Source organism: Cervus canadensis, chromosome X, assembly GCF_019320065.1.
Source record: "Cervus canadensis isolate Bull #8, Minnesota chromosome X, ASM1932006v1, whole genome shotgun sequence".
NCBI classification, from domain to species: Eukaryota; Metazoa; Chordata; class Mammalia; order Artiodactyla; family Cervidae; genus Cervus; species Cervus canadensis.
In genome coordinates, this window is record NC_057419.1 from 139,006,419 (window position 1) to 139,031,309 (window position 24,891).

At 35.0% G+C, this 24,891-nt stretch overlaps 1 protein-coding gene across 5 annotated transcripts in view; it reads left to right on the forward strand.

Annotated features, from left to right (window-relative positions):
* The window catches only part of RBM41 (RNA binding motif protein 41), a 70,113-nt gene that overhangs the window by 40,533 nt on the left and 4,689 nt on the right, over positions 1-24,891 (forward strand). For all 5 annotated transcript variants that reach the window (XM_043458531.1, XM_043458530.1, XM_043458528.1 and 2 more), the window contains one exon: positions 3,059-3,462. In XM_043458531.1, the coding sequence (XP_043314466.1) occupies positions 3,059-3,462 (404 nt within the window). The remainder of the gene's footprint in view (positions 1-3,058; positions 3,463-24,891) is intronic.

Sequence of the window (24,891 nt, forward strand, 5' to 3'; positions counted from 1 at the left end):
GTATATATATAAATATATAAATATAAATATATATATATATATATATATGAAGGAAATGGCAACCTACTCCAGTATTCTTACTTGGGAAATCCCATGGACAGAGGAGCCTGATGGGCTACAGTTCATGGGGTCACAAAAGAGTTGGACATGACTGACCAACTAAACAAAAACATAAACACACAAAGGTGTGTGTGTGCATGTGTTATGTGTTTGTGCCTATTTACTTATATTTCAAAAAAGAAGCAATGTAACCATAAAGCCAAAACTAGTAAAATTATTATTTATGGAGAAGGAAAGGAGTGGGATGAGGTTTACAGAGATGGAAAGCAAGACTTCTTTGAAGGTACTGTATAATACAGTTTTCACTTGAGTGAAGTGAAAGTGAGAGTTGCTCAGTCGTGTCTCTTTGTGACCCCATAGACTATACAGTCCATGGAATTCTCCAGGCCAGTATACTGGAGTGGGTAGGCTTTCCCTTCTGCAGGGGATCTTCCCAACCCAGGAACCGAACCCAGGTCTCCCGCATTGCAGGTGAATTCTTTACCGCCTAAGCCACAATGCAAGCCCAAGAATGCTGGAGTGGGTAACCTATCCCTTCTCCAGCAGTTCTTCCCAACCCAGGAATCAAACTGGAGTCTCCTGCGTTGCAGGCAGATTCTTTACCAACTGAGCTATGAGGGAAGCCCTCGTTTTCATTTTAGACCCATGTAAATGTTTTGCATAATTTTAAAAATTAATCAAAAGGGAAAAAATAAATCCCTGAAATTTATAAACAGCCTGAAGCAAATTAGCCTAACTATGAATAAAGTTGGTATCATAACCATACAGAGAAAATAGTTATTTAAAATGATTTAAAATAATATTTGTATATTCCTAAAGGGATATAATTTAAAGAACAAAAGTAACTGCAAAGAATTTTAAAACTGTATTCAGTAGTTTTATTGTTGATAATCATGTTAGTATTGTTATTGACATTTTAAAATTCTATATATTGTAGGAAAAAGCTAATAAATAATTTTGTTAATATCATTACAAGCCAGTATCCTAAGCACATGTGAGAGAGATACGAGTCAAAAATCATGGACTTAAAAAAAATCATGGACTTAAGTAATAATCTTGTAATCTTAATTTGAAGTGGAAATACCAGTATAAATTTATGATTTATATTTCATAAAAATTTTCCTACCTTTCTTCACTGAAAAAGGCCTAGAAGCAACAACAGCTCAACATTTATGAACAGATTTAGCAACATATTGTTGTTTCTAAATAATATTTCACACTAACAGGAGCCAGTGGTCCTTAGAGAAATATTTCAGGTTTGAGTTAGGAAATATGCAAGATGAACTTAAGATATCTTGCTATGCCAGAAAACTAGAAAGCAGTACAGGAGTCAATTTTAAGGGACTTTCACTGATCCTAGGGCTCCCCCAGTAGCTCAGCAGTAAAGAATCTGCCTGCAATGCAGGAGCCTCAGGAGACATGGGTTCAATCCCTGGGTGGGGAAGATTCCCTGGAGGAGGGTATGGCAACCCACTCCAGTAGTCTCGCCTGGAGAATCCCTGTGGACAGAGGAGCCTGGCAGGCTACATTCCATAGGGTTGTCAAGAGTTGGACACAACTGAAGCAACTTTGCACGCATGCACTGATCCTAAGTGGAATAACTTGATCACTAAAAAGAATGACTACATTTAATTGAAACACATCAAATATATGAAAATACATGTCTCACAATTATACTAAAAATAATCATTGGTCATCATTGGACACTTTTAAAGTACCAACTCATTAAACTCTTATAGTTGAAAAATAATGGGAAACAAATCAAGCATTTGTCCTACTTTTCCTGTATGAACTTATGTAGGGAAACCAAATAGTTGATGACGGTAAGTCCATTATAGGATTCCAAATAATTAATACAAAAGAAATAATAAGTACAAAATAAATCATAGAATTAGGGGAGCTCCACTTTACAACTCTTAATAAATTAATGGATTTAAGCAATGGTCATCAATGGATGCAAACCCCTTAGTTAAAAAGCAAATGGGAAAACTTCATAATGGAAGGATCAGACCAAAAACACCTGAATCTACTGATCAATTTTAACATCACTAGAAATGGGACCACTGAACATTATGTGCCTAATGATATGATGTAATAGGAAATATACATCTATATAATATATGGAGGATTCTTGCCTAAAAATATTGAACTCAAATCTAGATCAGCAATATCCAATACAACTTTTTACAATAATGTAAATGGTCTTTATTCTGCCCAGAATGACATCTAGTAGCCACATGTGCTTGTTGAACATTTGATATTCATAGTTTAACAGAGGAACTAACATTTAAAAAATTAATTTAAATAGACTCATGTGGCTAGTGGCCACATGGTAGCATAGCTCTAGATTTGACTAGCAGTTTGTAAGAAATAGAGGGGATTGAGGAACAAGTTAAATAATATCATGAGGAACAACTAATTAAATTCATTTGTTCTGATCAAATGATGTGGCTTCTCTAATGAGTAAGTGGGGTTGGGGGAGAAAAAGATTTGAGGGCTGAGAAAGAAGGGAAGCTGTGTGTGTGTGTGTGTGTGTGTGTGTGTGTTTAATGAGGTTTTAAGACATAACAGCTAATGGCTGGTTTAGATCTTGAACCAAGTGTAAAAAGACATCTTTGAGAAAATCAGGGCCATTTGAATATGAATTTAGTAGTAGATAATGGTAAGGAATTATTAATTTTGTGAAGTGTGATAATGCCATACTAGTTACATTTTTTCAAATGCCTTTATCAGTTAGATGCATGTACTTGCATGACCCTGAGAGTGAGCACCTCAAATTTTGGACCCCAGATGCCTCACTTGCCTCACCATAGTCCCGGGCTTGCCCAAGATGCACTGTAATAACGTAGCTATATATTATTGTCATTTTTCACAGGTTGTAAATACCTGCCCCAGTAGAGTTTCATTATCTGAGATTCAAGATTTAATTTTTATTAATTTGTCAAAGGTTGTTTTGGTAGGCTTTGTAGAACTTCCGTATCTCTTTGTCTTGATCCAGATGAACCCCAAAAGAAGAACAAAGGTGATCCCATGAACAAGCTGGAAAGTTTTTACCAAGAGATGATAATGAAAAAGCGTCTTGAAGAGTTCCAACTAATGAGAGGTGAACCCTTTGCTTCCCACTCACTGGTCTCAGCTACATCAGTGGGAGATAGTGGCACAGCTGAGAACCCGTCATTACTCCAGGACAAGGGAAAACAGGCAGCACAGGGTAAAGGTCCCAGTCTCCATGTGGCAAAAGTTATTGATAATTCACCTGAGCAGTGTTGGACTGGGCCTAAGAAGCTGACGCAGCCAATAGAATTTGTCCCAGAAGATGAGATCCAGAGAAATCGTTTGTCAGAGGAAGAGATCCGAAAAATTCCTATGTTTTCTTCATATAATCCAGGGGAGCCAAACAAGGTATAGGCCAAACCAAGAAAAAAAAATGGGTTGTTTTCATTTTTATTTACCTCTACTTAAAGTAATACTTTTGTATTAGCTTTGATTATACCAAAGAATCATGACATCGGCACAATGATTGCATTTTTCTTTGACCTTTACTATTAATTCTCTGCTATATAAGTAGCTCTGACTATATAAGTAGTATATTTCCTATGATGTTCATTGTGGTTTTCTAACGTCATAAGCTATCCTTAGAATTTTGTTTAAAAAACAAGAATTTTAAAGAAATCTTGATCAGACTTTAGTCCATGCCCACTAGAAACCCTCAACTAAAGAAAAATTCATAGGCCCACCATATCTAGTAGCCATGTGCCTGGTTGTGAGTAGGGTTTGCTGTTACCACATGAGTTTTCTCTTCAGAATGCTCCACCTGGCTTTCATATGACATATGACTTAAATTGCTGGTAGCTTAGCAGCAAAATGAAAGCACAGGGCCTCTAAGCCTTGAGGAATTGGCAAATATCTAAGAAAAGTTGTAAATAATCCTTGTTTTGTTGATCAGATCATTATGTCACATTCATGGTCTGTGTTAAATCCAGAATTGAAAATTTCATTATCATGTCACTCAAAAAAGCAACACAAGACCCTGGAGCATATACTTGTGTTCAATTTAAAAAACAAAACCAGAAAAATAATGTTAGGTCCTGGGTGTCCCTAAATTTTTCAAAAGGTGTTGTCGAGGATTATTAAGCTGTTTCCTTTGACTGATTACATTTCTAATATATTCTTGATGTTCAAGGGTAGCTGAATTTTTATTTATTTTTTATTAAAAGTATTAATTATGAAAAGTTACAGAGAATAATATAGCAAGAACCTTTGTACTTAACCAACTTTCTTTACCAATTCTTGCCTTTTTTTTCCCCTTGACCGTGCCACACGACTTGTGGGATCTTAGTTCTCTGACCAGTATTGAACCCAGGCCCTTGGCAGTGAGAGTGCGGAACCCTAACCACTGGATTGCCGGGGAATTCCCTATCAATTCTTAACAGTTTCCACATTTGGTTGATTTTTAAAAAATAAGGCCTTACAGAGACACCTGGAAACTTTCATGTATCCCTCACCGCTCCTATTCCCCTTTCTCTTTTCCAGTGGTAACCACCATCCTGTGTTTGCCATTTATCATTCCCACACATGTTTTATACTTTTACTATAAATCTGTATATTCATAAACAACATGTAATTTTATTTCTTTTTAAACTATATAGATGATATCATACTCTACATATCCTTCTACAACTTGCTTCTTGACTCAATATACATGTTTTTAAAATTTATTTCTAAAGATATAAGGAACTGTGTAGTATTCCATTGTAGAAAGATACTATAACTCATTTATCCATTCTCCTGAAGATTCTTTTTCTTTTTTTCCATTATAGACAGTTCTGCAACAAATACTATTGTACACATCTCCTGTTGCACATGTACAGGAGTTTCTCTAGGACAGTTTTTCAAACTTTAGATTACTATTAGTAGGTCACAAGCAGCAGTATTTTAAAGAAATAGAAAATATCAAAGTGCATTCCATAGAGTAGTAAGGATAATTATTGTTTTTTGAAGCTTTTGTTTATTGTGCTTTTGTGTGTGATATGTGTGTGGGCCAGAATATAAAATGCATTTCTTCCTATAGATCTCAGTCAAAAGGTCCAGAAAAAACATTGCTCTATTGCAGTGATTCTCAAACGTTACCATGTACCAGAATCCTCTGGAAGGCTTGTTAAAACACAGATTGCTGGGTTCTGCCCCTAGAATTTTTTGTCATGCACATCTGGAGTAGGACCTGAGAATTTGCATTTCCAAGTTCCCTGGAGATACTGATGATGATGCTGGTCTGAGTGACGTTTTAAGAATCACTGTTCTAGATTATATATCTAGGAGTGGAATTACTGTAATATAGGATACGTATATTTTCACCTCCATGAGCAGAGTTTAAGAAATCACTTTCACATCTTTGCTAAGACTTTAAAATATTTGACTTTTTATTTTGGCCAGTCTAATGTATTCGAAAGGTATCTCATGGTTTTAATTTCAATGTTCCTGTTTTCCAATGAAGTTATGCATGTATTCATACATTCATTAGCCTTTCAGGAACCGTCTGTGAATTGCCTGTTCTGTTTCTTTCCCATTATTTATTTAGTTTTTAATAGTATGTATAGATTTTGATTATTTAGGTTTTAGTATTACCTATAGATTTTATTTTAGAATTCTAGATACAAACACTTGCTGCACCAGGTGAGTAGCTTGTATTTTTAACATTGTTTCTGATGTCTTTTGTTAAGCAGAAGGCTTTCGTTTTGACATAATTAAATCATCAGTATTTTATTTGATGGTTTGTGCTTTTTGAGATATTTGAAGGAAATCTTTCTCTATAAATCAATAAGAAAGAGACAAGCAATCCAATAAAAATGGCCAGAAGATATGAACAGGCAGTTCATAGGGGAGAAAACACAAATGACCAGTTAACATATATATATAAAGTCTCATTAGTAATCAAAGAAATGCAAAATAAAACTACAATGAGATACTATTTAATATCATTTAATACCCTTTTACATTTGGCATACATTTAAAGGCCTGACAATGCCAAGTACTGGTGAACGTATGGAACAGTAAGAATTCTTTAATATACTGCTGGGTGAATATAAATGAGTATAACAACTTTCAAGAACATTGTGGCGTCAATGTATGGCAAAAGCCACTACAATATTGTAAAGTAATTAGCCTCCAACTAATAAAAATAAAAGGAAAAAAAAGAACATTGTGGCAATACTCAGTAAAATGAAAGATGCTCAACACTGTAGGTCAGTAATCCCACTTCTTAGTATCTATCCTAGGGAAACTTTTACACATACACATTAGGAGATGTTATAAGGATGCTCACAGTAGCATTGATTGTGAACAACATACATGTTCATAAGCAGGAGAATGGATAAAGCATGGTGAATTCATAAAATAGAATATGATATGGAAGAAAAAATGAATGAAACAGAACTACAGGTATCAACATGGATGAAACAATGTTGAATGAAACATGTTTTGTTTGAGACTTTGGGTTTCAGTGCCAACATGTAAACTGCTTAGAAGTCATCACTACTGTCTTACAACAGGAAGAACAGCTGAACAGACTAAAAAATCAATGAATTTTCTTGGATTCATCAGAGATTTGAAGTCAGAGAGCAAACTGCAACCTTGAAATCTGGAGAGACAGGCAATTAAAAAGAATCACTTCCCAGATTTGCTTATCAGAAGCAGAAAGCACTGAGCCATAAATTGGTAGGAACATATAAGTGGTAACTTTGACAAATTGCAGGAAACAGTATAGATTAGTGTTTGAGTAATAAACTTCTGGGGTCCACAGTCTAAGGGCCCCCCACATTTTGATGACTCTTACCTCCAGGAACCCCACTGGGTTCTCAATGTAAAGAGCCAAGAATAAGTCTTCTGTTTCTGGCATGTTGATAGGAAAAAGAATCAACTTGAAATACATCCAGAGCTTCTACCTAACAGAGAGCTATCCAGCAAGTAAAACAACTTAACCAAAGCTTTCTCTAGTATGGGAGAAGGAAAATTACTGAACTCCAGGCCCCTCTAGTCTTACTGTGTCATCTACGAGAAAGAGAATAAAAGCTGTGAAATACTTGTGAAGGTTACAGGCTGGATACATGGGCACAGTTAATGCCTGAGACTTGTCAATGTATGGCAAAAACCACTACAATATTGTAAAGTAATTAGCTTCCAACTAATAAAAATAAATGAAACAAAAATGCCTGAGACTTAATTATAAGATGCAGAATGTTTTCCCATACCCTGCACCTTACTACCACATCAACAGGTCTTCAGTATGATAACTGAATTATAACTGAAGAACCTGCAAGGCTCAAACTCTAAAATGTTTTTAGGGAAACTCAAAGAAAACAAGGGAGACAAAAACAAGGATATTAGAGGAAACTGAAAAACCTCTGACACCTGCAGCTAAAGCAAACATTAAACACAGCCCAACTTCTAGCCAGATTAACATAAAACCTCACATGAAGGGCCTGTTTATCTCAGTTTCTACTGTGTTACATATAATGTAACAAAAAAGAAATGATTTTTTCCTTTCAACAAAAAAGAAGTGATACAGCTTACCAAAAGATAAACCACAGTCTCAAGAGACAAAACCAACATCAGAACAAAGCTCAGATATGACACAGGTTTTTAAAAAATAGCTATAACTAATATGCTAATGAGTCTGCTAGAAATAGTTTACAACATGCAAGAACAAATGGATAATATAAGCAGACAGAGAAACTCTAGAAAGTGATGTAAGAAATCAAAAACAGTGTAACAGAAATGATGCCTTTGGGAGTTCCCTGTGGCCTAGTGGTTAGGATTCTGGGCTTTCATTGCCAGGTTCAATCCCTGGTCAGGGAACTGAGAGTCTGTAAACCATGTGGCATGACCAAAAAAAAAAACACAATGCCTTTGATAGGCTCATCAGCAGACTGGATACAGAAGAGGAAAGATTGAGTTAGTAGCTTGAAGACATGTCAATAGAAACCTTCCAAACTGAAATGCAAAGATTTAAAAAAAAGACTTTAAAAATGTAACAGAATATCCAAGGACAATTTCAAAAGGTGTACCATGCACATTATTGGAATAGTGGAAGAAGAAAGGAGCAGAAGGGGAAAAAAAGAAATATTTGAAGTAAGAATGACTGAGAATTTTCCAAAATCAATGACAGATAACGCATTACAGATCCAGGATCCAAGCAAAGAACACAAAGTAGGATAAATACCAAAAAAAAACCACCTAAGCATATCATGTTCAAACACAGAAAACTGAAGACCAAGAGAAAATCTTGGAAACGGCCAGACAAAAACTCTTTACCAATAGAGAAATAAAGATAATAATTACATTGGATTTCTCCTCAGAAATCATGCAAGCAAGAAGAGAGTGGAGTAAAATACTTAAAGTGATGAAAGGGAAAAATACCTACCTATAATTCAGTATCCAGGAACAACAGTCATTCAAAAGTGGAGGAAAAATAAAGACTATCAAACAAAAACTGAGGGAACACTGAGGGAACTTGTCACCAGGAAACCTGCCTTACAAGAGATATTTCTGTTTAAAAGTTCTCCAGAGAGAAGGAAAATTATATATGTCAGAAAATAAGATCTCTATAAAGAAAGGAAGAGTGTAGGAGAAAGGATACATGAAGGTGAAATAGAATTTTTAATTTCCTATTTTAAATGATCTGAAAGATAACTCTTCCAAGTAGTAATAGCAACATGATAGGTAATTAGAGGATATGAATAAGTGTAATGGATGGCAGGAATGATAGAATGAAGGATAGAAAGAAGGAATTGTATTTGGTGTGTATAACTGTTACAGGGTATCTCCACTATCTGTCAAGTGGTATCATATTATGTGATAGTGGACTTAGATTAGTTTTAAAGCTATATTGCAAACTCTAAGGTATTTTACTAAAAATTATAAAAAGATATAATTGATACACTAAAAGAGAGCAGAAAATATCCATTCTCTACAGTCTTTTCCAGAAAATAGAAGCAAAAGAAACACTTTCTTACTGACTTTGAAATCAGCCTTAGGTTAATACCAAAATCAGATAAAGATATTACAGTAAAGAAGGACCATGAACCTATATCTCTCTTGAGCATAGATGCAAAAGTTCTAAATAGAGTAGTCCCCTATTATCTTCAGGAGATACATTCCAAGACCCCCAGTGGATGCTTGAAACCACAGATTGTACTGAAACTTAGTTTTGTTTTTGTTTTTTTCTTATATATGGATGTGAGAGTTGGACCATAGAGATGGCTGAGTACCGAAGAATTGATGCTTTCGAAATGTGGTGCTAGAGAATACCCTTGAGAGTCCCTTGGACTGCAAGGAGATCAAACCAGTCAATCCTAAAGGAAATCAACCCTAAATATTCATTGGAAAGACTGATGCTGAAGCTCTAATACCTTGGTCGTTTAATGTGAAGAGCCGACACATTGGAAAAGACCCAGAAGCTGGGAAAGATTTAGGGCATGAGGAGAAGGGGACAACAGAAGATGAGATGGTTGGATGGCATCATTGACTCAATGGACATGAGTTTGAGCAAACTCCTGGAGATGGTAAAGGACAGGGAAGCCTGGTGTGCTGCAGTCCATGAGGTCATGACAAGTTAGACTTGACTGAGCGACTAAGCAACAGTACCTACCTATGAAAAATTTTAATTTATGGAATATCCAAATTGCCAGCATCACTACTCTTGAGCTTTGTGGCCATTATTAACTGAAAGGTTACTTAAACATAAGCACTGCAATACTGTGATGGTTGATCTGATAACCAAGATGGCTACTTAGTGGGGCATACAGGGTGGATATGCTGAACAAAGGCATGATTCATGTCCTGGGTGGAACAGAGCCGGAGAGAGTGGGATGATACAAGATTTCATCATACTACTCAGAACGGTGTACAGTTTAAAACTTATATATTGTTTATTTCTGGAATTTTCCATTTAATATTTTCAGACCACAGTTGACCTTTGTAACTGAAACCACAGAAATTGAAACTGGATAAAGGGGGACTGTTGTATTAGGAAAATTGAAATATTAAAAAATATTTTGATTAAAAAATGAAATATTAGGAAATCGAATCCAATAATTATATATCACTATTAAATTGGATTTCTTCCAGATATCCAAGACTGATTCAACTTTTGAAAGCCAATTAATGTAATCTACCACACCAACAGACTAAAGAAGAAAAAATATTATTTCAGTTGATGTAGAAAAGGCATTTGACAAAATACAAACACCCATTAATGACACAAACTCTCAGCAAACTAGGAATAGAGGGGAACATTTTCAACTTGGTAAAGTATACCAACAAAACCCCGCAGCTAACATCATACTTAATGGTGAAAGCCTGGGTGTTTTCTCCTCTGATCAGAAACAAGACAAGTATGTCCCCTTTTTCAATTTCTTTTCATCTCTGTACTGGAAATTCTAGCTAGTGCAAAAAGTAAAGGAACAGAAATTAAAAAGCACACAGATTGGGAAGGAAAAATAAAGCTATCTTTGTTAATAGGTGACATGTATGTCTTTGTAGAAAATTCCAATCTATCAACAAGAACATGAAACAATTACTAGAACTAAGGAGTATATGAAAGTTGGAGATATATGATTTGTATTTGAAAATCAATTGCTCTCCTGTATACCAAGAAATGAACCATTAAAATTGAAATAAAAAGCACAACACCCTTTATAATAGCACCACAAAACAGTGAAATACTAAGGTACAAATCTAATCTAAGGTACAAATCTAACAAAATATGTGTAGGATCTATATGCAGAAAAATATAAAACCCTGGTGAAAAATTAAAGACATAAATAAATACAGAGATATTCTCTGTTTATAGATTGGAAGACACAGTCCCAACAAAATCCAAGCATATAGATATGCTGGATATAGACACACTAATTCTAAGTTTATATGGAAAGAGAAAATATCCCGAATGCTCAACACAATACTGAAGAAGAAGAACAAAGTTGAAAGACTGATGGTACCTAACTTTAAGACTAACTATAATCAAGTAGTTTGATGCTGGTTGAAAACAAAATAAATTGAGTAAAATAAAGACTCCAGAAGTAAACTTTCACAAATATAGTGAACTGATCTCTGATAAGGGAGCAAAGGCAACTCAATGGAGAAAGGATAATCTTTTCAACAAATTTTGTTAGAAAATTGTATGCTGCTGCTAAGTCACTTCAGTCTTGTCCGACTCTGTGCGACCCCGTAGATGGCAGCCCACCAGGCTCCCCCGTCCCTGGGATTCTCCAAGCAAGGACACTGGAGTGGGTTGCCATTTCCTTCTCCAGCGCATGAAAGTGAAAAGTGAAAGTGAAGTCACTCAGTCATGTCTGACTCTTAGCGACCTCATGGACTGCAGCCTACCAGCCTCCTCTGTCCATGGGAGTTTCCAGGCAAGAGTACTGGAGTGGAGTGCCATTGCCTTCTCCAGAACAACTGTATATCCACATGCAAAAAAAAAAAATCTAGACATAGATTTTGCATTCCTCAAAAAATTAACTCAGAATAGATTATAGATTTAAATGTAAAACATAATATTATGAATCTTCTAGACGAAAACATAAAATTTAAGTGACATTGTGTTTGGTGATGTATTTATAGGTACAACACAAAAAGCATGATTTATGAGACAAAAAATTGATAAATCCTACTTTATTAAAATTATAAACTTTGCTATATGAAAGATGCTTTTAAGAGAATCAAAAGACAAACCACACACTGGAAGAAAATATTTGCAAAACACATGTCTCATAAAGTACTTATATCCAAAATACAATAAAGAACTCCTAATACTCAACAGTAGTAAAACAAACTACCCAATTTAAAAATGGGCAAAGGAACAGACACCTCACCAGAGAAGTTATATACTTGTCAAATAGGCATATGAAAAGAAGTTCATCATCATTTGTCACCTGGAAATTGCAAAATAGAATAATAATGAGATGCCATTACACACCTATCAGAATGGCTAAAATTGACAATATCAAATACTATTGAGGATGCTAAACAACAGGAACTTTTATTCATTGCTCTTATGCAAAATGGCACAACCTCTTTGGAAGATAGTTTGGCAGTATCTTACCAAGTTAAACATGCTTTGCCATACAATCCAGTAATGAAGTTCCTAGTTATTTACTCAATTGATTTAAAAACTTGCATTCATACAGAAACCAGCATGTGACTGTTAACAGCAGTTTTTATTCATAATTACCAGAAACTGGAAACAATCAAGGTGTCCTTCAATAGATGAGTGGATGCATTCATCTGTGCTACATCTATACAATGGGATATAATTCAGCAATAAAAAGAAATAATCTGCCAAGTCACAAAAAGACATAGAGGGACTATAAATGCTTATTAATAAGTGAAGGAAGCCAGTTTGAAAAGACTACATATTGTATGATTTCAATTATATGACATTCTGAAAAACACAAGACTGTAGGAACAGTAAACAGTGGTTGCCAGGACTTCAGGAGGAGTGGAGAAGAGAGTAATGGGTGAACACAGAGGATTTTTAGGGCAGTATAAATTTTCTCTATGATAGTATGATAGTGGATGTGAGAAATGCATTTGTCAAAACCCATGAAACTGTACAGCATATGTCTCATGCATCCCACCTGGGCTGGTGATCTGTTTCACCATAGATAGTATACATGCTGTTCTTTTGAAATATCCCACCCTCACCTTCTCCCACAGAGTTCAAAAGTCTGTTCTGTATTTCTGTGTCTCTTTTTCTGTTCTGCATATAGGGTTATCATTACCATCTTTCTAAATTCCATATATATGTGTTAGTATGCTGTAATGTTCTTTATCTTTCTGGCTTACTTCACTCTGTATAATGGGCTCCAGTTTCATCCATCTCCTTAGGACTGATTCAAATGAATGACCCTTAATATAAATATTTTTTTAAAAAAAACATTTAGGAGATTGAGTAACCCCTGGAAAGAATGCAGACTGTGACAAGAATTTAACTATTACAAATATATAACACAACCTCAATGAAGGAATGGGAGAAAAGATGCTGAGCATGTTGTAGTGCAAGAAAGTAATCAGGTGCTTAAAATAATGTAAAAATATTGTTGGGGATATGTCAGAGGCACACAGGAGCCAACTGAGAGTTTCCAGTAACTAAAGATGGAACAATTTGTACAACAAACTAGGTAAATTAATTTTGGATTATAACCCAAAGTATAGAATATATGTGAGCCAATACTGATACTAAGATCATTCAGTGAATCAATAAATGAGGGAGAGGAGACAAATATCACATGAAGAATAATTGGAAGCAACCTAGATGTCCATTGGCAGATGAATGAATAAGAAAGTTGTGGTATATATATGCAATGGAATATTACTGAGCTATTAAAAAGAATGCATTTGAGTCAGTTCTAATAATTTAGATGAAACTAGAGCCTATTATACAAAGTGAAAGAAAAGCACCAATACAGTATATTAACAAATATATAGAGAATTTAGAAAGATGGTAATGACAACCCTATGTGCAAGAGAGCAAAAGAGACACAGATATAAAGAACAGACTTTTGGACTCTATGGGAGAAGGTAAGGGTGGGATGATTTGAGAGAATATCATTGAAACATGTATATTACCATATGTGAAATAGATGACCAGTCCAAGTTTGATGCATGAAACAGGACACTCAAAGCCAGTGCACTGGGACAACCCAGAGGGATAGGATGGGGAGGGAGGTGGGAGGGGGGTTTGGGATGGGGGACACATGTACACCTGTGGCTGAGTCATGTCAATGTATGGTAAAAACCACCACAAAATTGTAATTAGCCTCCAATTAAAATAAATTGATTAATTTTTAAAAATGGTTAATGTACTAGTAGATGCTCTGCCTCAAGGAAAGGAAGCATAACTCCCAACCGCTTAATTTTGAGCTACTCTTAGTGACGTCTTTCCAAAGAGTACAGAATGGAAATACAGGGAAAAAAAAATATGTTACAGTGTAGAAACCTAACAAACACTGCCTCAGTCAGGCAATCAAAGCAAAGAACAGTCATAAATCATGTTGATAGTATGTATGCTTGGTATAATGTGATCAGAGTTGCTTCTTTTTCTCTATAGTCTTCCTTCTAGTAATCCATAACCACAATATAACCATGAGAAACAGCAGAAAAATTCTAGTAGTGGAACATCCTATAAAATATCTGACCAGTACTCCTCAAAAATGTCAAGATCATTAAAAACAAGAAAAGTTTGAGAAACTGCCATAGCAGAGAGGAGACTAAAGACATATGAAAACTAAATGTACTATGATATCCTGGATGGAGTCCTGGAACACAAAAAGGATGCTAGAGAAAAACTAAGGAAATTTAAATAAGCTATGGACTTTATTGTTTTGTGTTTTTTGTGGGTTGTGGTTTTTTTTTTTTTTTGAGTATAATTGCTTTACAATGTTGTGTTGGTTTGTGCTATACAACATAAATCAGCTGTAAGTACATATATATCCCATTCCTGTTGAGCTTCCTTCCCACCCCAAACCCCATCCCACCCCATCATCACAGAACACTGGGCTGAGCTTCCTGTGTTATACAGCAGCTTCCCACTAGCTATCTGTTTTACACATGGTAGTGTATATATGTCAATCCAACCCTCCCAATTCATCTTACCTTCCCCTTCCTCTGCTGTGTCCACATATCCATTCTCTACATCTGTATCTCTATTCCTGCCCTGCAGATAAGCTCATCTGTCCCATCTTTCTAGATTCCATACATATACATTAATATACGATATTTGTTTTTCTCTTTCTGACTTCCTCTGTATCACAGACTCTAGGTCCATCCACATCACTACAAATGACCCAGTTTCATTCTTTTTTATCGCTAAGTATCACATTTGTATCCATTTATCTCTCAATGGGCATTTAGGTTGCCTTCATGTCCTGGCTGTTGTAAATAGTGCTGCAGTGAACACTGAGGGTACGTGTGTCTTTTTGCATTATGGTTTTCTCAGGGTATATGCCCAGTAGTGGGATTGCTGGGTCATATGGTAGTTCTGTTTTCTGTTGTTTAGGGAACCTCCATACTGTTCTCCATAGTGTTTGTATCAATTTACATTCCTACCAATAGTGTAAGAGGGTTCCCTTTTCTCCACACCCTCTCCAGCATTTATTGTTTGTAGATTTTTTTGATAATGGTCATTCTCATCAGTGTGAGGTGATATATCACTGTAGTTTTGAATTGAATGTCTCTAATAATGAGTGATGTTGAGCATCAAACAACTGGCAGGATAGGAACCCATTATCAGACAGGCTGCCTAAAGTCATACTAAGCTCACAGACACCCTGAAGCACACCACCTGACATGGCCCTGCCCATCAGAGGGTCAAGATCCAACCTTCACCCACCAGAACAAAGGTACCAGTTCCCCCACCACCACCAGGAAGCCTACCCAAACCACTGGGTCAACCTCACCCACTTGGAGCAGACACCAGAAGCAAGAGGAACTATGACCCTGCAGCCTGTGGAAAGGAGACCCCAAACACAGTAAGTTAAACAAAATGAAGGAGACAGAGAAATATGTTGCAGACAAAGGAGCAAGGTAAAAATCTGCAAAACCAAATAAATGAAGAGTAAATAGGCAATCTACCTGAAAAAGAATTTAGAATAATGATAGTAAAGGTGATCCAAAATATTGGAAATAGAATGGAGAAAATACAAGAAATATTTAACAAGGACCTAGAAGAATTAAAGAACAAACAATGATGAACAATACAATAACTGAAATTAAAAATACACTAGAAGGAATCAATAGCAGATTGAGGAAGATCAAATAAGTGAGCTGGAAGATAGAATGGTAGAAATAATTGCCAAGGAACAGAATAAAGAAAAAAGAATGAAAAGAATTGGAGACAGTCTCAGAGATGTCTGGCACAACATTAAATGCAGCAACATTTGAATTATGGGGGTCCCAGAAGAAGAAAGAGAAAGAGTCTGATAAAATATTTGGAGAGATTATAGTCAAAAACTCCCTAATATGAGAAAGGAAATAGTCAATCAAATCCAGGAAGCACAGAGAGTCCCAAACAGGACAGTTAACAATAATATACCAATATTGGTTTATTTAAAGAAATGTGCTATAATAATGTAAGATGTTAATTATAAGGGAAACTGGCTGTGGGGTGTATGGGAATTTTTTGTACTATCCCCTCAATTTTTCTATAAATCTAAAACTTTTAAAAATAAAGTCTATTTTTAAAAAAATAGGTGGATGCAGAAGAACACATGCAGTATAATACCATTTATATAAAGTTCAAAAAATATAAAACAATAATTGCAGAGGGATTCCAGGAAGAGTTTCATCCTCTATTATCACTTGAAGTTTCTGTTTTTCTCTTTCACAGAAATATTTATCTTGTTTTTGAGCCTAGTTTTGTCTTTGTGTGTATCTTTGTATATATAAATATGTATGTATGTTGTGGATATATACATACATACATAACCATGTATATTGTATGTATGTATGCATATATATGTATATTTTTGGAGCTATTTCAGAACCAAAACTAGATCACCTGAAATTACTTAAGTGAATCACAAGTCAGTTATTCTATGCCCTTGCCTTTAAATGCTAAATATGTGAATATCCAGCTTGTAAAGGGTTTGAGACATAAAGAGTCTACTGCTTATCGCAATGTTCAACATATTTACTCGTATATTTCAGCGGATAAGTCATTTAAGCTGGCTCTGTTTTCTAGCTCTTTGCTTTTGCTGCTCCTATCTGAATTTTTTCTCAAGTTTTTTTTAAGTTATAAAGTAAGTAACTTATGCATCTCTTTCTCCTCCAGCATAGTAAAATACATGTAACCTGAGATCTACCTTTAACAGTATTTCAAGTGTATATTACAGTATTGTAAACTATAGGCACAATGTTTACAGCATATCTCTAGAACTTTTTCATCTTGCATAACTGAACTTTATACCCATTGAACAGCAACTCCCCATTTCCTCATCCTCTCAAGTTCTGGCAGCTACTATTCTCTGCTTCAGTGAGTTTAACTACAATAGATACCATATAAAGTGAAATTATGCAGTACTTTTTCCTCTGACTGGCTTATCTCAGCATAATGCCCTCAAAGCTCATCTACGTCGTAGCATATTACAAGATTTCCTAAAAAAAAAAAAAAAGATTTCCTTCCTTTTTTCTAGCCAAATCATATTCCATTGTATGTATATGCCACATTTGTTGTTGTTGTTGTTTTAATTCATTCATCTGTGATGGACATTTAGGTTGCTTCCACCTCTTGGCTATTGTGAACAGTGCTGCAATAAACACGTGAGTTCAGATATCTCTTCAAAATTCTGACTGTAATTATTTTGGATAAATAACTGGAAGTGGGATTCTTGAATCATATGGTAGTTCTATTTTTAATTCTTTGAGGAACCTCCATACTTTTCTCTATAGCAGCTGCACCATTTTCCATTCCTACCAAAAGTGCACAAAGATTCCAATTTTTCTACATCCTCATCAACACTTATTTTATGTATGTGTTCTTTGAAGAAATGCCTATTTATATCATTTGCCCATTTTTTCAGGTTATTTGTCTTTTTGCTATGGAGTTTTGGTGGTTAATTATATATTTTAGATACTAACCTCTAATCAGATATATGGTTTCCAAATATTTTATCCCATTCTGTAGGTTGTCTTTTCACTTAGATTGTTTTCCTTTGCTGTGCAGAAGTGTTTTAGTGATACAGTCCCACTTTATCTTTGCTTTTGTTACCTGTGCTTTTGCTGTAATATCTAAGAAATCATTGCCAAAGCCAGTAAAATGAGGTTTTCCCCCTATACTATCTTCTAGAAGTTTTAGAGTTTCAGGCCTTATGTTTAAATCTTTAATCCAATGTGAGCTGATTTTTGTGGATGACATAAATGAGGCCAGTTTTATACTTTTGCATGTGGATATCGACTTTTCCCAACACTGTTGGTCAAAGGCACTATCCTTTCCCCATTGTGTATTCTTGCCTGCCACCCCCCCAACCCCGCCATTAATCAGTTGACTGTATATGTGTGGATTTATTTCTGGGTTTTATATTCTCTTCTATTAGTCTACATGTCTATCTTTATGCCAGTATCATGCTGTTTTGATTACTGTAAATTTGTAACATATTTTGAAATTAAGAAGTGTGAGGCCTCCCCAGTTTTGTTCTTTCTTCTCAAGATTGCTTGGCCACTTAGGGTTCCCTTCTGGTTCCTTACGAATCTTAGGGTTGTTTTTGTATTTCTACAAAAAATGCCATTGGGATTTTTATAGGAATTACATTAAATCTGTAAATTAATTTGGATAGTATGTACATTTCAACAATTTGTTCTTCCAGTCCATAAACATGAGACATCTTTTCATTTATTTGTGTTGTCTTTAATCTCTTTGAGCAGTGTGTTGTGGTTTTCAGTGTATAAGTCCTCCACTTCCTTGGTTAAGTTTTTTCTTTTTAATTGAAGTATGTTTGATATTATAAAAAAAGCTAAAAAAAAAAAGCTGTGCATATTTAATGTATGCATTTTGTTGGGTTTGAAGGTACATATACACCATGAAACAATCACCAATACAATGCCCTAAACTTAACCATCACCTCCAGAAATTTCCTCCCTCCAGTTTTTCTTTTGATAAGAACATTTAACATAAGATCTATCCTTTTAACAAAATTTTAATTATCAAATACAGTATTGTTAACTATATATGCTATGCTATACGATAAATCTATAGGATTTATTCATGTTGCATATGTAAAACTATATACCCTTTGATGAACACTTCCTCAGTTACCCCTCTTCCTAGCCCCTGGTAAGCATGATTCTACTCTCTGCTTCTATGAGTTTGACTACTTTAGATTCCTGATATAAGTGGGATCGTGTAGTATTTTTTCTTCTGTTTCTGGTTGATTTCACTTAGCAGGTCTTCCAAATTCACCTACATTGCAGCAAATGACAAGATTTTTCATTTTTAAGGCTAGATAATACTCTTTTGTATTTATACACCATATTTCCTTTATCCCTTCATCTCTCAATGGACACTTAGATTGTTCCCATGTCTTTGCTTTTGTGAAAAATGCTGTGGTGAATATGGGAATGCATATTTTTCTTCCAGATTTTGATTCCAGTCCTTTTAGATATATAGCCAAAAGTGGGATTGCTGGATTATATGAGTTCTAGTTTAAATTTTTTTAATAATCTTCCAACTGTTTTCCATTGTGGTTTTAACAACTTAAACATTCCCACCAACAGTGAGTAAGGGATAAAATTTTTCCACATCCTCACCAGCACATCTTTTTTTTTTTTTTTTTTGCTTTTGAGTTTCAGGAGTCCCTTATATATTTGGGGGCTTCCCACTGGGTGCTATTGGTAAAGAACCCGCCTGCAAATGCAGGAGAAAGAGACACGGATTAGATGTTAACCCTTTATTAGATATATGATTTGAAAATACTTTCTCCCATTTTGTAGGTCACCTTTTAACTTTACTGATTGTTTTCTTTGCTATGAATATGGGTTTGAGTTAATGACATTTGTCTGTGTTTGCTTTTGTTGGCTGTGCTTTTGATATCATATCTAAGAAATTATTGCCAAGGCCAGTGGTCAAGAAGATTTTTCTGTTTGCTTCTAGGAGTTTTAGAGTGTTACATCTTATTTATAAGTATTTAATATTTTGAGTTGGGTTTTGTGTATGGTGTAAGAGAAGCATCTAATTTCATTTTTTGTACTGGATATCCAGTTTTCCAAACACCATTTATTAAAGAGACTGTTTTTTCCCCATTGTGTATTTTTGCCCTCCTTGTCTAAGATCAGCTTACCATAAATGTGTGGATAATTTCTAGGTCCTCTATTCTAGTCCATTGGTCAATATGTACTTTTTTATGCCAGTACCTTACTGTTTTGATTACTGCAGTTTGAAATCAGGATATATGACACATCCTACATTGTTCTTCTTTCTCAAGATTGCTTTATCTATTCATGGTCTCTTGTGGTTCATATGAATTTTAGGATATTTTTTATTTCCATAAAAATCATCATTGGTATTTTGATAAGAATTGCATTGAATCTGTAGATTGCTTTGATTAGTATTACATTTTGACAGTATTAATATTTCCAATCCATGAATATGGGATGTCTTTCCATTTATTTCTCTTTATTAATTTTTTTATATTTGTTTTTACTGAAATATAGTTAATTTACAATGTTGTGTTAGTTTCTGGTGTACAGCAAAGTGATTCAGTTTTATGTATATATAAAACAACTTTTATATTTATATCATATATATAATTTTTAGATTATTTTCCATTATAGTTTGTTGCAAGATGTCAAATATAGTTTCCTGTGCTGTACAGTAGGATCTTGTTGTTTATCTGTTTTATATATAGTAGTTTCTACCTGCTAATCCCAAACTCCTAGTTTATCCTTCCTCCCTGCCTTTCCTCTTTGATAACCATAAGTTTGTTTTCTATGTCTGTGAGTCTATTTCTGTTTTGTGATTTGTATCATATTTTAGATTCCACATGTAAATGATATCATATGATATTTGTCTTTCTCTATCTAACCTACTTCACCTGCTATGACAATCTCGTGTTCCATCCATGTTGCCACAAATGGCATTATTTCATTATTTTTTATGGCTGAGTAGTATACCATTGTATATATTAATATATACCACATTTTCCCATTCATCTGTTGATGGGTATTTAGGTTGATTCCATATCTTGGCTATTATATATAGTACTACTATGAGCATTGAGGTGCATGTATTTTTGTGAATTAGAGCTTTCTCCAGATGTATGCCCAAGAGTGGGATTGCTGGATCATATGGCAACTCTACTTTTAATTTTTTAAGGAACCTCTGTAATGTTCTACATATACACCAATTTGCATTCCCACCAACAGTGTAAGAGGATTTTCTTTTCTCCACATACTCCAGCATTTATTATTTGTAGACTTTTTGGTGAAGGCCATCCTGACCAGTGTGACATAATATCATATTGTAGTTTTGATTTGCATTTCTCTAATTAGCAGTGTTGAACATCTTTTCATGTGCTCATTGGCTATCTGTATGTCTTCTTTGGTGAAATATGTACTTAGTTCTTCTGCCCATTTTTTGATTGGGTTGTTTGTTTGTTACTGAGTTTTATGAGCTGTTTGTATATTTTTAAATTAACCCTTTGTCGGTTACATCTTTTGCAAATATTTTCTCCCAGTATGTAGGTTGTCTTTTAGTTTTGTTTATGGTTTCCTTTGCTGTACAAAAGCTTATAAGTTTGATTAGGTTCCATTTGTTTATTCTGCTTGTATTTCTATTGCCTTCAGAGACTGACCTATGAAAACATTGGCATGTTTTATGCCAGAGAATGTTTGCCTATATTCTCTTTTAGGAGTTTTATGGTGTCCTGTCTTATATGTAAATCTTCAAGCCATTTTGAGTTTTTTGTGTGTATGGTGTAAGGGGGTGTTTTAACTTTATTGATTTATATGTGGCTGTCCAACTTTCCCAGCACCACTTGCTGAAGAGACTGTCTTTTCTCCATTGTATATCTTGCCTCCTTTATTGAAGATTAATTGACTGTAGGTGTGTGGGTTTATTTCTGGACTCTCTATTCTGTTCTGTTGATCTATATGTATGTTTTTGTGCCAGTACCACTCTTGATTACTGTAGCTTTGTAATTGTCTGAAGTCTTAGAGAGTTATGCCTTCTGATTTGTTCTTTATCCTCAGGATTATTTTGCCAATTCTGGGTCTTTTTTGGTTCATCATAAATATTAGACTTATTTGTTCTAGTCTGTGAAAAACGTCATAGGTAATTTGATAGGGATGCATTAAACCTGTAGATTGCTTTCGGTAGTATGGCCATTTTAACCATATTAATTGTTCCAATCCAAGAATATGGTGTATCTTCCCATTTCTTAAAATCATCTTCTGGTTCTTTTATCAGTGTTTTACAGTTTTCAGCATGTAAGTCTTTTACTTCCGTGGTCAAATTTTATTCCAAAGTATTTTATTTTTATGCAGTCTTAAAAGGATTGTTTTTTCTATTTTCCCTTTCTGATATTTCACTTTTATTGTAGAGAAATGCAACAGGTTTCTGTAAGTTAATATTGTATCCTGCTACTTTGCTGAATTTGCTTATCTGTTCTTATATCCTGCTAATTTGCTGAATTTGCTTAGTAGATTTTGTGTGGAGTCTTTCAGTTCAGTTCAGTCTCTCAGTCGTGTCCATCTCTTTGCAACCCCATGAACCACAGTACGCCAGACCTCCCTGTCCATCACCAACTCCCAGAGTTCACCCAAACCCATGTCTGTTGAGTTGGTGATACCATCCAACTATCTCATCCTATGTCGTCCCCTTCTCCTCCTGCCCTCAATCTTTCCCAGCATCAGGGTCTTTTCACATGAGTCAGCTCTTCACATCAGGTGGACAAAGTATTGGAGTTTCAGCTTCAATATCAGTCCTACCAATGAACACCTAGGACTGGTCTCCTTTGGGATGGACTGGTTGGTTCTCCTTGCAGTCCAAGGGACTCTCAAGAGTCTTCTTCAACACCACAGTTCAAAAGCATTGATTCTTTGGCACTCAGTTTTCCTTATAGTCCAACTCTCACATCCATACATGACCACTGGAAAAACCATAGCCTTGACTAGACGAACCTTTGTTGACAAAGTAATGTCTCTGCTTGTCAATATGCTGTCTAGGTTGGTCATAACTTTCGTTTCAAGTAGTGTCTTTCAATTTCATGGCTGCAGTCACCATCTGCAGTGATTTTGGAGCCCAGAAAAATAAAGTCAGCTATTGTTTCCACTCTTTCCCCATCTATTTGCCATGAAGTGATGGGACCAGATGCCATGATCTTAGTTTTCTGAATGTTGAGCAAGGGTGGAGTCTTTAGGGTTTTCTATATATAGTATAATGTCATCTGTATATAATGGCAATTTTACCTCTTCTCTTCCATTCTTGGATACCTTTTATTTCTTTTTCTTGTCTTATTGCTATGGCTAGAATACTATGTTGAATAGAAATGGTAATAGTGGGCATCATTGTCTTGTTTCATATTTTAATAGGAAGGCTTTCAGCTTTTCACTATTGAGCAATGGCTGTGGGTTTGTCATAAATAGCTTTTACAGTAAGTCCCCTACATGTGAACTTTCAAGTTGCAAACTCTCAAAGATGTGAAAGTGTGTATCATCAGTGTCAGGTGGGAGTGAAATTGTAACCTGCCCTCCATCTCCTATTTCTGATGATCCTTCAGCTCTGCCATCACCCAGCTCCTCTCCCTCCTCCAGTCAGTAACTCTTCTTGCCTGTTCACTCAATGCCAGCTGTTGTACTGTACTACTGTACTTTTCAAGGTACTGTATTGTAATATTAATGATATCTTCTTTATTTTTTCTGCTTGTTTTTTATGTATTATTTGTGTGGAAAGTATTGTAAACCTATTACAGTACAGTACTATATAGCCAGTTGTGTTAAGTTGGGTACCTGGGCTAACTTTGTTGGACTTATGAGCAATTGGACTTATAATTGTGCTCTTGGAACAGAACTCATTCGTATGTAGGTGACTTATATATTGAGAAATGTTCTCTCTAGACCCGCTCTGATTAAGAGTTTTTTATCATGAATCGATGCTGAATTTTATCAAATGCTTTTCTGCATCTATTGAGATGATTATGTGGGTTTTATCTTTTCTTTTGCTGATGTGATGTATCACATTGAATGATGTACATATGTTGAACCATCCTTATGACCCAGGGATAAATCCTACTTGATCATGGTGTATGATCTTTTTTTATCTGTTGTTGGATTTGGTTTGGTAATATTTGGTTGAGGATTTTTTGCATCTGTATTCATCAAAGATGAATGTAATTTTCTTTTTTGGTAGTGTTTTTGTCTGAATTTCATATCAGAGTAATAATGGCTTCATAGAATGACTTTGGTAGTATCCCTTCCTCTTCAGTCTTTTGGAAGAGTTTGAGAAGAATCAATATAAATTCTTCTTTGTATATTTGGTAGAATTCCCCAGTGAAGACATCCAGTCCTGAACTTCTGTTTGCAGGGAGGGTTTTTGTTGTTGTTGTTTTTAATTACAGATTCTATTTCACTTCTAGTGATTAGTATGTTCAAACTATCTATTCTTGATTCAGTTTTGGTGGGCTGTATGTTTCTAGAAACTTGTCCATTTCTTCTAGGTTGTCCAGTTTGTTGGCAAATAATTGTTCATAGTATTCTCATGGGTTTTTGTTTTTTTTTTTTTTTTTTTTATTTCTGCAATATCAGTTGTTATTTCTCCTCATTTACTTGGGGCCTTCTCCCTTAGTGAGCATGATCAGAGGTTTGTCAGTTTTGTTTACCTTTTCAGTTCTTGTTTTCATTAAGTTTTTTCTATTTTTATCTCTATTTTACTCATTTCCTCCCTGATTTTTATTATTTACTTCCTTCTGTTGACTTTAGATTGTTCTTTTTCTAATTCTTTTAGGTGGTAGTTTAGGTTGTTTATTTGAGATTTTTCTTGTTTTGTTTTGTTTTGTTTTTTTGAGGAAGACCTTTATCACTATGAAGTTCCCTCTTTGGACTACCTTTTCTCCAACCAGTTGAGTTTTCATTGTCATTTGTCTCAAGATATTTTTTTAATTTCCTCTTTGATTACACTGTTAACCTATTAGTTTCTCTAGTAGCATGTTGTTATGTTTCCATGTAATCTTTTTTCCTCATTTCTCTTTCTGTGGCTGATTTCTAGTTTCATGCTATTATAGTCAAAAAGATGCTTGAAATAATCCCTGGCCTCTTAAATTTGTTGAGGCTTATTTTGTGTCC